Source organism: Rhynchophorus ferrugineus, unplaced genomic scaffold (genome assembly GCF_030347505.1).
Source record: "Rhynchophorus ferrugineus isolate W39M unplaced genomic scaffold, kcgeb_rfMv2 rfM2, whole genome shotgun sequence".
NCBI lineage: Eukaryota > Metazoa > Arthropoda > Insecta > Coleoptera > Curculionidae > Rhynchophorus > Rhynchophorus ferrugineus.
The window spans coordinates 37,678,040-37,690,874 of record NW_027472581.1 but is presented as its reverse complement, the minus strand read 5'-3'; the positions used below and the strand labels follow the sequence as shown (position 1 = coordinate 37,690,874).

The following is a 12,835-nucleotide window of genomic DNA, read 5'->3' as shown; positions in this document are numbered from 1 at the left end:
AAGAAGAAGAATAAAATGGGACATAAAAGAAATAGCATTAAAATATAAATATATGTAACATATTAAATAAGTTAGTTATGGATATTTATTGCATTCATAACATATGCTTAATTCATCTGTTTTTAAATAAGGGCCATAGAATAAAGAAAAGTTTCTTTATTCCATGATAAGGACTTTTAACTCAAAATGACATGTATTCAAGATAATATATCATTGAGATATTGATATAGACGAATTTCGAACTAACCTATAAAACTGGTTTGCCAATAAGTCTTGTTGATTTTTCAGATTTCACTTAAAATCAATAGATTATGTCGGGAAATGGATCAGGAGATGATCAAAGTGAAGATGGGGAATTACGCCAAAGTCCGATAGAAACGTCTAAACAAAAAATTAGACGAATGGACTACGAAAGGTTTATCTTTTGGTATATATAAAGCAATTTGAAACTTTAAATTCATCAAAAATATATTTTAGTGAAGAAGAGGATATTGGCGATATGGATTCATTGGATATTAAGCCCCCACAGGCTAGAATATCTGATCATAAATCTAAAAGAAGGGAACATGAAAGACACCATAGGAAATCAGAGAAAGTTGAGAAACACAGAGAGGACAGGCATAGTCATAGAGAAAAACATCATAGGTATAATATTTATGAACATTAATATTTATTGAGATATACTTTATAATCAATATGTAGTAGGGATAAGTCAAAAACAGAAAAAGATAGAGATAACTATCAAAGAGAAAAAGAGCGATATTATAGGGACAAATTACCTACATATGAACAGATAAGTTATACAGAACAACAATACATAAGTGAAAGAACTTTCCGAGATAGAAAGTCAGATGGAGCACGTTCCAGGCATGACAAAAAACATTCAGAAAAAAAATCTAGAGAGGTATAATTATTAGATATAAAATTGATATTGCTTATTTAGTTTTTTTATTTGCAGGGTAGAAGTGGTCATAGTAGAGATATGCATGATAAACATTCTAGATATGATGAAGAAAATCGTGATAGAGCAAGTAGGACCTTAGCAGATTTAAGAGAAAGGTATGTTTTTTTTTAATTTTAATGTATATTTGTATTATACAGTATATGTTAAATTTCATATATTTCAATAACTCTTTGTGTGATTTTTGTTTTAGACTGACATCACAGCTAGGGTTTGTATTTGTATATTTTATTGTTAAGATGAAAATACATGTTTTCCCATATTGTAGTAACTTTTTGTAATAGGTTTAATTATATTAAATTATATTATCTTAAATTATAAATATGTATAGTTATATTTCGGTACTACAATAAAAGTTGTTACAATATGTTATAGACATTATTTTCATTCTTTTGTAGGTTGATTGAAAAAAAAAGAAACGATGATTTATATAAGTCTGAAAAGGAAAGTAGAAGACACAAAAAATACAGAGAACATATTGAGAATCATGAAGATCCATTAGAAGGTGTTTTTATTAAAATTTAATGCAATAAAATATTAATGTTTTAAAATTGAAGGTGAAGCTGGTAACTATGTTAAGGAAATACTAAATATAACAACTGAAGAGAGGAGACATAGGAGAGATAGAGAACCAGAAAAACTTTTAACAGAAGAGGAAAGATTAGAACAAGAACATAGGAAAGAAAAACTTTTAGAAGCTGGTAAGAATTCATATTTTTTGTTGCATATGCTATAGCTATATGTACTGAATGATTAGTGTGTAATGTTTCAGAAAGAGAAATGGCTCGATTAAAAGAACAATCAAAAGTGGAACGTGTAAGGAGACATTTAGAGAGAGCAGCAAAACGTAAACAGGAGGAAGATGACAATTATTCCAAAAGGTTAAAACCTGAAGATTCTATTCAGGTAAATTTTAATGAAATTATTGTTTTATATCAAACATATTTTCAATCTCAGAATACTTTTTCTGTTATATATTTAAATATCTTTTTTCCAGGTTGTAACTGTATCTGACACATCCGATCAAGAACAGGAAAATGATATATCAGATAAGAGTCTTTCTGATAAAGATGAAGTAATTAGTGAAAGAAGCAGAAGTCAAAGCCCAAGTCGCAGTCGTAGTCATAGTAAATCAAGAAGTAGAAGTAACAGCAAAAGTTCTTCTGGTGAAGAAGAAAGCCCTTACTCAGAGAGAAGGTCTAGAACTAAATCTAGAAGTCGGAGTCGTAGTAGGTAAGAAAAATAGAAAAACATTAAGTATGAATGTTTAATCAATAGACCATAGAAGTCAGAGTAGAAGTAAAAGTTCTGAAAGATCAAAATCCAGATCCCCCTCTAAAGGTCCAGAAGAAGAAGACGAAATGTTGGAAAATAAAGAAGAAAAGGAAGAAAAGAAGGAGGAAAATGTTAATAAAATTGATGAAGATTTGCCTCCATATTTTCCTGCTGTTCAAGTAATAGAAATATGTTTTTTTTTTCATTGTTTTATTTTTTTTTTGATTTTAAAGGGTTGCAGATCAGTTGAAGAATTTAAATGTCTTAACAAAATTGATGAGGGTACATATGGTGTAGTATATAGAGCAAAAGACAAACGCAGTGATGAAATTGTTGCATTAAAGAGATTAAAAATGGAGAATGAGAAGGAAGGATTTCCTATCACCTCACTCAGAGAAATAAATACACTTTTGAAAGGTACCACAATCAATAAAATAAATATCATTTGTGTTTATATATACACATATTTTAGCACAACATGTAAATATTGTTACTGTTAGAGAAATAGTGGTTGGCAGTAACATGGATAAAATTTTTATTGTAATGGATTATATTGAACATGATTTAAAATCCTTAATTGAGACAATGCGTTTTAAAAAACAAACTTTTATGCCTGGAGAAATTAAATGTCTTTTAAAGCAGTTATTACAAGCAGTGGCACATTTACATGACAACTGGATTCTACACAGGTAATTTTTTCATTAGTTATTTTAAGTAGAAAATAATTAAAGACCAAAAAATATGAGAATATACAATTTTATTATAATATGTCACTCTTAAAATATACAAATAAATAAAATATTGTTACTTATTGAATTTTTTAGGGATTTGAAAACATCAAATTTATTATTATCCCATAAAGGAATTCTTAAAGTAGGCGATTTTGGTTTAGCCAGAGAATATGGATCTCCTCTTAAAGCATATACTTCTATTGTTGTAACATTTTGGTACAGATCACCTGAACTATTGTTATGCACAAAGGAGGTAATTATTTATATTTGATCATTATATTTTATTTAATTTTGAATTATTTTAGTATTCTACTCCAATAGATATGTGGTCAGTGGGGTGTATATTTGCAGAATTGTTGTTAATGAATCCCCTTTTTACAGGAAAATCGGAGGTTGATCAGCTGAATAGAATATTTAAGGTATGTTCTATGGTAACTATGGCAATGGTATTTGTTTATGGTAACTTTTTTAGGATCTAGGTACACCAAGTGAAAGCATTTGGCCAGGTTTTAATGAATTACCAGCAGTTAAGAAAATGAAGTTTAATGATTATCCAGTATCCAATCTAAGAGCTAAATTTAGTACCCTAAGTGAAATAGGTTTAGGTTTACTCATAAAATTTTTAACTTATGATCCAGTTCAAAGAATTACAGCTGAGGACGCGTTAAAACATGCATATTTCACCGAACCGCCTTTACCAATTGAACCTGCCATGTTCCCTACTTGGCCAGCTAAAAGTGAACTTGGACATAAACGAGCGTTAGCTGCTAGTCCTAAAGCTCCATCTGGTGGTCGAGAATATAAGAAACTGGTCAGTTTAAATATATATATATATATATATATATATATATATATATATATATATATATATATATATATATATTTTTTTTTTATTTCAAATATTGTTGTATGTATATTTTTAGGGTGGAGATGATGATGCCTATGGATTTAGAATTGGCATGGGGGCTGATGTAAGGAGGGGCGGAGCTGGTTTCAGTTTAAAATTCTGACATATGCCACATGATACATTATAATTTTATTAACGTATGCACACATAATTTTATTATTCTTGCTTTCTATTTGTTGAAATAGATATAGACCATTTTTGACTACAATTTTGTAAGGATATAAAACTATAATAAAACATATATAAAACACATAAATTTAGACACTAATACATTTATTTTTAATGCGACTAGCTCAAATACTTTATACAGTTTATTTTCATATATCAACCGTCTTATATGTAGGAATTACTGATATATCCAAATAATAGTAATATATTTAAAATGAAATGTAAATGGGTTGTTTTTTAATTAATTTCGGCTTCATGGAATACAAAATATGTTCGAGTTTGAAAGCTGTTTGATTTTGATTTCTGGAATGGCTTTTAAAGTCTTGTTTGTGTACAAATTATATATCGATCTGCTTTTAATCTAAATGGACTATTTGATCGAGGTAATGTCTTTGGATTTTGTGGAATAAACAAAAGTAGGAAGTGATATAAATACATATACTATGTGAGAATAGAAGTTGTTACAACAATTTCTAGTCTCCTTCAACATATCTCCTAGATTGTTTGCTGTTATGTTAAAAATGTTAAAAAAGTGAGCCAATTAATGTCCTATAATCATTTTTTGTATAAATAACGGATAATTATGTTCATTATCAAGTATGTTTTGTTGCTTAAGACCTAAAATTGTTTTACTAAATATTTCTGCATAATGTCTTAGTGGAGCTATACAGTTTTAAAAACCTTCAATTACCAATTATAACTTAAGATTTATTATTAATTATAAGTTGAGATTTTCCAGTAGCATAGGTTTATATATTTAAATTATTCATTTCCTCAATTATTTGTTCGTGTCAATCTTAATTCATTTTAACATATGGATCTGTATTTCTTTAGAGATACCCCTAAATATTGATTAAAAAAGATTTTAAGCGCACCTAGTTCAAATGAAAAAAATTGCAAATTCACGAAATATTCTCGAAAATGTTGTCATCGTGCCCTCGAATAGCCATTTCCAAGGCTACAGAAAAGTAATTTATATCTTTTGATAAAACATACATTTATTCTTTGCTCATATACACGATATTTTCATTCAAGCTTTATAGCCATTAAAGATTATAATGCTATTTTTTGCTACATCAACAAATCCATTTATTTCTTGAATAAGTGTTTCTATTAAATTTACGTGTTTAAGTTTTGCCTCTACGTACACTCGATTTATCGATAACAATGCCATGTAGTTTCCTTTTTCCTGTGAGTTTTAAAATATTTATAATAGATAACCTATTAAATTGAAGACCACTAGAGTATACAGTTAATAACGTTCAGAAATATCTTTTACATACACACATAAGAAAGCAACGAATAATATTTCCAAAAAGATGTTCCTTGTCTGTTTTTCATGTAAAATAAAATTTCTGAAAAATTTAGTAATAAAAATGACAGAAACATTAGAAATAATTTAAAGTTGTTTATAAATTAAACTAGAATAGTAATAAATAATCTTTATTTATTTTATCTTAACAATTAACAAAACTTATCAAAACGAAAACGAATACAATTTATTCGAGATACTTAACTGCATACTACTAAATTTCCATTATAAAAACCAAAATCGACAATTTTGGATTTAATTTTATCGAAACCGCTGAGGCATCGTAATATTGCAGTCCATATACACAACTTGTTATTTTTACATATACACGTCTTAAGTTCGGCTGGGGTATAATAACGAAAATGTATTATAGTCCCGTGTATATTTATCATCAATAAGTCTTCTTTTGTTAGCAGAAAAATCTTAATCTCTCTTATAAACAATCAGATACAAGTATTTTGTTATAAATCCACACATGTGTATAATTAAAAAACCTGCAACAAAGAAAAACAATATGATTAGTGATATGATAATAAGATTTTGTTGCTGGTATAAAGAAGACTGAATGATAAAATGAATACATGTGTACACTTAGATGTTTAAAAAGATGAAAAATTTAAAAACCACATTCGTTCACAATTCTAAGGAAGATATTCGTTTTCTATTTCTGCCATAACTGTGATTGACTTATATGTTTAGAGCACTAATCATAACAATAGTGTGAACCAAAAACTGTCTCCAGAAAATACTATAATATTTTTACAAACAAGCTATAATAATTGAAGTAATATACATAATGGTAACCCACTGTTTTTTAAGTTAATTATTTACTATTCAGTACACATTTATTTAAATGTACACAATTTTTAATTTTCATGTTTAAAACCTAGCAAACAAACCTTAACCAATAATATTTAATTAATAGGTGAAAACAATTTTTGGCAAACCCAAAGAGAACTAGTAAATTGATTAGTGCAACCTCATCAACATTCTAACTGAAGTTTTGTACTCATTTACATATATTAACTTGAATTCATAATGTTTGTATAAATTACACTTCGTTTTATATCAAATTGAAATTAATAATGTTATAAAATGCGGTTTTATTACAATAGTTGCTCCTAAATATAATGATTTATTTTAAAACAATTTAGATATAAATACATAACATTAATTTTTCACTAGTTAAATAATAAATTAAAAACTGGTTAGACTAATTTAGGTAATGTAAACTATCTATATCCATTGCAGTTTCTCTATTTGTAATAATATCTTGCATCATGATTCATATTACATGCACAAAAGGAAAACAATTTTTTTTCCGAGGAAATAAAATTGATATAGATAGTAACCATTCGAAAATGTAATAGTTCGTTTTTAATGGAATGCATATTTATTTATATATATTAAATTATTGCGACTGTAAGGGTTCTGATCTGTTTTCTCAAAATATCGAAATATTATTTCTCAATCATCTAATTGTTATTAATTTAATATGAAAAATAATTAAAAATGTGTGTATAACATGTTTAAATTGTTTGTATAAAAACCAATATTATAATTTATTACGTGATTGATTATTATCGTATCTCATTGAATTAATATTATCACATACGTTTTGTTCGGAAACTGGAAACATTACTGGAAGATTATGTTTGCATCCCCTTACAGTCTCAATTCAGCGTCTAAAGACCTAGGAAAACGAAGTGGTATTGCGGAAAGTGGGGCGGGCCAATGTTGCCAGTAGATTTATTACTGTAGTCAAATTAGGTATTCGCTGAGGGAAGAAGGTAATAATGTAAAAACCTCCTATTAGGTATTCTGAATAATGTGCAACATTCCAATATATATCGTCATGCACTCGTATTAATATATTAAAAGAAATTAAGTCCGTCCTTTAAATGTGGAAACTCTTGAATACTTATCTTACTGTTGGCCTCCAAAATTCGAAGACAATACCGATTACTTTCGATTTCATAAAATCAACTATATTAACAATATAGTACTATATAATCAATATAGTACTATATAATCAATATAGTAAACCTGCACGATTACCAAGTCTACACTTAATAATACAGTAGCTCAACATATTAATTGTACTAATTACAAACTTTTAATAAACGATTTAGAAACCCGAGGTGTTGGATGCTTTAGAATGAATTTTTGAAGCCAATAGTAAGAAATCGTGCATTTTTCGTTATTTTTCTTGAGCTTGTGATCAGTATGATGGACGACTTGCTTTAATGCATCATTGTATCAAAACGATTTCTATGAAGAAAGAGTATATGATTCTAAAATTCTAGAATGTATAGAGATCAATATCGTTAATAACGAGGATGATAATAATGAATTCAAAAGAAAACGACATTCGATATCCATATAAAGCTAATAATTTAGTTTAATTTCAACTGCAATAAATATATAATAAATGGCTACTAAATAAAAATATAATTAAAATATATACCCTCCATTTTTTGTTCTTCTTAGATCCTTCTTGTGACCTTCGACTTTTCATATCTCAGATGCGGTCATATGAGATTTTTGACACATCATTTTGAATAGCAAAACCAAAAAAGGCTTATACAGTTTTTCAGCTAATTACCTTTCTCCTTTTAGGCTTATTTGGGTATATTATATGATAATTTTGACAACTTCGCAGATTATTTAAATATGTTGAATTAATTAATCGACATGGAATTATTTTAAATTAGAAGCTGTTCAGAGTAATTATTCAAAAATTTGGTATTAGAAATGGTAGAATGTGTCCGACGTACATCGGCCCACCCTTCAGCCGGTGACACAATTGGGTCAGTGTGTAATTTGGCGCGGGTGAATGATCTTACGTTATGCGATTTTTACCGATGTTCGCCCATGAACCACAGTCAACGTTAATATGAAGACGCCATGGTGTTCTGATGGTTTGTTAGCAAATTGGGGAGTAAATTTCAAATTTTCAAAAAATTTTAAAATTTAAAATCAATATTTATAAAACAATATACAAATAATATATAAACTTATTTAAAACTAATATTAATACAAAATGTTAATGATAAAAAGTTCACGTGCAATGACGTGCGTACTGACTGTATTATTAATAAATAGTTTTGTTGAGTGTCAACTTATTTTTACAAAACACCTTTAAAATGTGGTGTCTCAATAGTATAACCCGTCCAATAAAACTGTTAATGCACGGCATATATGATATAAATTCGTATTAAATTCGGAGCAGATTTTTCATTCTCATCTTAGCCTAGATTAAAAGAGATAGAATTCTGTCTGATGCGTCGGAACATGTAACTGAATCAATCTATAAAATTCGATTTGGGATGGGACTGGTGGGCTATATTAACAGATGTCTACAAAATTCTTTAAAGCGTTAGATAGATAGAGGTCATAAGCCAAAAGTCAAATTTGATGCGGCAACATTGCGACCGACTTTATATCATATTATGATCATATATCATATTATAATCATCTATATGTATGACGTTAATCATAAATTTTTATGATATTCATTAGGCGTTTTATTGGACAGGCCATATATTTGTGGATTTGGCAAAGTGAATTATTATTTATATTATTTTTTTAAATGGAAAATATATACACTTACTCTTTTCGGTTGTATAAAAAAGAATTATTAGGAACTTGTTTTAATTTAGAAAAATCGTACCATCTTACCGGTATACACTCGGTATAGTTGTGGAGTTTATAATAAAATGTTTGAAACGAAAAGCTAGCTTTTAAAAGTGTTTTAGCTGGTTGTAGCCGGAGGGTAATGAAGTCAGTCAGTTTGTGCGTGAACTTTTCTAATTCAGATGGCGATTTACTTAAAAAGTCTTCGTTAAGTGCACTACTCACCCCACACAACGGCACAAGTTCTGTGATGTAAGGTCGAAACAGAACTCCACTTCATCTCGCAACGCCCGCTTCCTATTCTTGGCAGTGTTATAAAAGAGGGACCGAGGGTAGTCAGACAGCCCCACGCCTCTTACAATATTTAAAAATCAGGCCCAACTGGGGACCAGGACTGACTGCCCCCTATTTAGTAAGATTATCTAATATAGACCTACACGATCTTTTTTCATTCACATGAAAAATTAACTAATTATTAAGTCAGAATGTGCGGAATTGCGGGTTCCGTTTAATAAAAGAGATGCCGCTACGACCAGTCACAGTCGTCACCGTCTTTTTTCTCTTACAAAAATGATGTTGGGGAAACGCAATTCCGCTGCTGTTCAAAACATGAACGATTCTGATGCGATGTACATATAGTAGGTCGTTTCGCACAAATCGCCTATTAAATTCGTATACCAATCAAATTTTCGAATGTGTAATTGGCACAATTTTTACGTTATGTTGATAACTGTCGATATTCTGTCTGCCGATAATAACGTTGATTATTTTCTGTTCTTAAATTCGGTTAAAAAACGTATGTAAAATATAGCATTCTATTCGAAAAACCCTATATCGAGAATTATGTGCCTCTTTTTTTATTTTTATTAGATAATAATACAAAGTCAAACCCCTAAATTTACACAAAGTGATTAAATACTGATTATACTTTGGCACCCCTTAAGCACTATTTAATTTTGGCACAATTCTTCCCGTCCGATATTCCTGAGTTGAGAACACTCGAAATGTTGACAAGTATACGGTGTGATTTATTTAATGAACAGAACCAAAAGTGTCAATTGAGCAATGTACAATCGTAACTCAATTATAAATATTTTTAGTTATCTAAACAACTTTGTTTATAAATATTTTGTGTCTATGAACCTGTTTCCTTTTTGCCTAGTAATGTCTTAAAATATTAACCTTAGTCGACTATTCGCGTGTATTTAACACTTATAAAAAGTACAAAGCGATTTTTTTGTTGTTGGGTCTTGAGTCCGTGCACGGCGACTACGATGAAAAAAAAACGTCACTCGACGCAGTGTCCGTTTCATCACAAGGTGGCGGAGCGGATTCGGAAAAGTGTTTCGATGGAACGGTAGCGGTTTGTCGACAATGGGAAGAATAAGGATCGATTAATCATCTCGCCGCACTTCAGTTGTCAACATTGTTTGCTTCGTTTGTGTGTTTTGTTTATCAAAGAACCCGGGAATCTTAAATTTAGTTGTATATATGCAACTGTACATTCCGTAAAAACGAAAACTAGATTTATTTAAACTTCTTTTAGTACGTTCTGTTAAATAACTAATTTCGATAACAATGTTAACGCAGTACATAACACCTGATAATCTGTTAAAGTATAAAGTTAACAGATAGTCGCGAGATCAACAAACCGTTATCATTCCAATTAATAATTAATATAGGAGGCGGAACCTAAGTTTGTTTCAATCGATAAGTCATTAAAATAAAGTAACATTAAATTTTACCTTTAAAAGCTGAGTAATAAGAACGATAATGGACCCACCTCCTAAAATGCAGTCATTTTAATTTCGTATATTCTGTAAACATCCAGGAAAACATATCTAATAAAATGTATAAAGGATATTTTAGGTGTTATAAGCCTGTTATAACATTTCGTCGGGATTTTCAGATAACTAAATCGAATGTTTTGCCTGGTGATGATTAAAATGACGACGCTCTAACGTACGATCTTTTGTTTCGTATCCGCACCACGATCGCGAAAAGATATGTGTGCCCCGCGCGCTCGATTGTGCGAAGAATTTGGCAGTGGCATTCACAGTCGGTCCTCCTCCTCCTCCTCTTCTTCACCCTCCTCCAGCACTCCTTCATTTTCTTCGCGATAGCCCGGATGCTCCGATATGGCGTAATAATTACCGTTGTAGATTACGCCAAGCTCTCTCATGTCGGCTCCGCGTATGGTGGCCTTGAAAAAAGACAAATTAAAAATCTTTCTCGCAAATTTAATTAATTTTTCTATAGGTGTATAATTAGCCGAGGTTATATTGGATGAGCGTCAGTGCGCTTTTTAATTAGTGGATGTTAATTTTTTTTGCTATTTCCAAGATGACCAGCTAGAACCAAATAGTCTTTTGCTGATGTCGGTTCGGGTTCAGGATAGTAAGGTTTTGCGGGCGTGAGAGACCCGTCTGGGATTGGGTTACGATTGGGATTGTCGTATTTGGTTTAACTACAGGGGTTTATGGAAGGGTAGGGATTTGATCAGATTGTTATCATGCTCTAAGGCGCCTAATTACCTAACTGTTGAACAAGTGAGACAGGTTGGTCTGTTTTTACTATCAGTATTGTTTTATATCGCCGTTCAACCAGTCGCCTCTTCTTTTCTTAAATAAATCAATTTTGAGTAAAATAATGTTTTTTCTTGGTTCAAACCCCTTCATAATATATAACTTTTACATATTTGGTACTTAAATGAAATACGTGATTTATTTATACCTCAGTACAGTGATTGACTTAATTACAACTTATGTTAATTTTCAAATTTTTAGACATTTCTTTTAAGGTTTTTAGAAAATTGATTTAGATATTTGAAATGTATTTGCAGTACGCCGTACTAAAATGTACGCTTAGGGAGAACCTCACACTGAGCACGTTCGTCAAGGTTTTCACGAACGGGATGCCTGATTTTAGGTGGATATTCGCGTTTCTCATGAACCATGGGGCACGCGCAGAGTTTTTGGATTGGAACACTTGGAGTAATGCAAGTTATGTCTCCGAGACGTACTTGTACTACATCTGTACTCCGTAGAGGCAGATTGGACGAACCAGCATTTTGTCAGAGTCGCTTTCTGGGGGATTGGGAGTGTGCTTTTTCCGCAAAAGAGTGGAAATAGTAGGCTGGATACGCTATTGCCTTTGCAAATAGTATGCTGAATTTAGGCAGACCATTGGAACCTGCGATCGAATTGGATAGGAATATGGACTTTGTCAATTTGGAGGCGGTATGTGCGGAATGTCCTTCTTGCGGTGGAATAGAATAGCCTCAGTTTTGTTCGGATTAATCTGCAGTCGCCAGAATTTATATTACGCAATCACCTGGTTGAGTTGAACCTAGAGTCTGTCGCGGATGGTGTCGGGACTGTAACCGGCGGTGGAGAAAGCTGTTTTGTCTGCATAAAATGATGTGTGTGATTACTTGGGAAATAGTAAATTAGTCATGTACAGGTTGAACAGGACTGGGGCTAGTGGAGTACCTTGCGGGACTCCTGTAGAGATTTCTTTCCGAGAGGAGACCGCACCGCCGATCTTGAAAACTTGACAATAACTATCTTTTAAGTGTGAGTGGATCAGGGAAATTAGGTGGTCCGGTAGACCCAGTTGTTTTACTTAAAAGATTAAACTGTTGTGAGATACTTGATCGAAAGCTTTGGATACATCTAGAAAGATCGTTCTAGCTTTGTGACCTTTTATAAGTGTCTGATGGATGGTTGCTGCGCCGTGCGCAGCTTGATGGAGGCTTGAGTGTTTGGTACGGAAACCGAATTGTTTGTCAATTATGTGGTCACGTGTCAGTAAAACCGTTTAGAACTTGTAATATCGCTCCTTCG

At 31.1% G+C, this 12,835-nt stretch overlaps 2 protein-coding genes across 17 annotated transcripts in view; one reads left to right on the top strand and one right to left on the bottom strand.

Annotated features, from left to right (window-relative positions):
• The first annotated feature begins 198 nt into the window (after positions 1–198).
• Positions 199–4,268, top strand: LOC143191959 (uncharacterized). 10 transcript variants are annotated; one of them, XM_076397405.1, is made up of 16 exons: positions 199–427; positions 478–645; positions 703–904; positions 959–1,059; positions 1,155–1,172; positions 1,360–1,466; positions 1,519–1,662; positions 1,734–1,867; positions 1,959–2,194; positions 2,247–2,415; positions 2,470–2,653; positions 2,709–2,925; positions 3,061–3,220; positions 3,273–3,386; positions 3,440–3,778; positions 3,891–4,268. In XM_076397405.1, the coding sequence occupies exons 1-16, from the start codon at positions 312–314 to the stop codon at positions 3,975–3,977; spliced, it is 2,496 nt and encodes an 831-aa protein (XP_076253520.1). In that variant the 5' UTR covers positions 199–311; the 3' UTR covers positions 3,978–4,268. The 10 variants fall into 10 exon arrangements, with proteins under 10 accessions (XP_076253520.1, XP_076253517.1, XP_076253523.1 ...); XM_076397402.1 differs by having other exon boundaries at positions 1,719–1,867; XM_076397406.1 differs by having other exon boundaries at positions 222–415; positions 706–904; positions 1,719–1,867.
• Positions 4,269–5,704: 1,436 nt separating this feature from the next.
• The window catches only part of Drep2 (DNA fragmentation factor-related protein 2), a 31,623-nt gene continuing 24,492 nt past the window's right edge, over positions 5,705–12,835 (bottom strand). For 4 of the 7 annotated variants that reach the window (XM_076397417.1, XM_076397413.1, XM_076397414.1 and 1 more), the window contains exon 8: positions 8,938–11,193. Coding sequence is in view for 3 of the 7 variants with exons in the window: in XM_076397418.1 (XP_076253533.1) it covers positions 11,044–11,193 (150 nt within the window). In the remaining 4 variants the exon portion in view is untranslated. Of the gene's footprint in view, positions 5,849–8,937; positions 11,194–12,835 lie in introns of those variants that run through there. The other 3 variants (XM_076397419.1, XM_076397418.1, XM_076397415.1) reach the window with 3 other exon arrangements.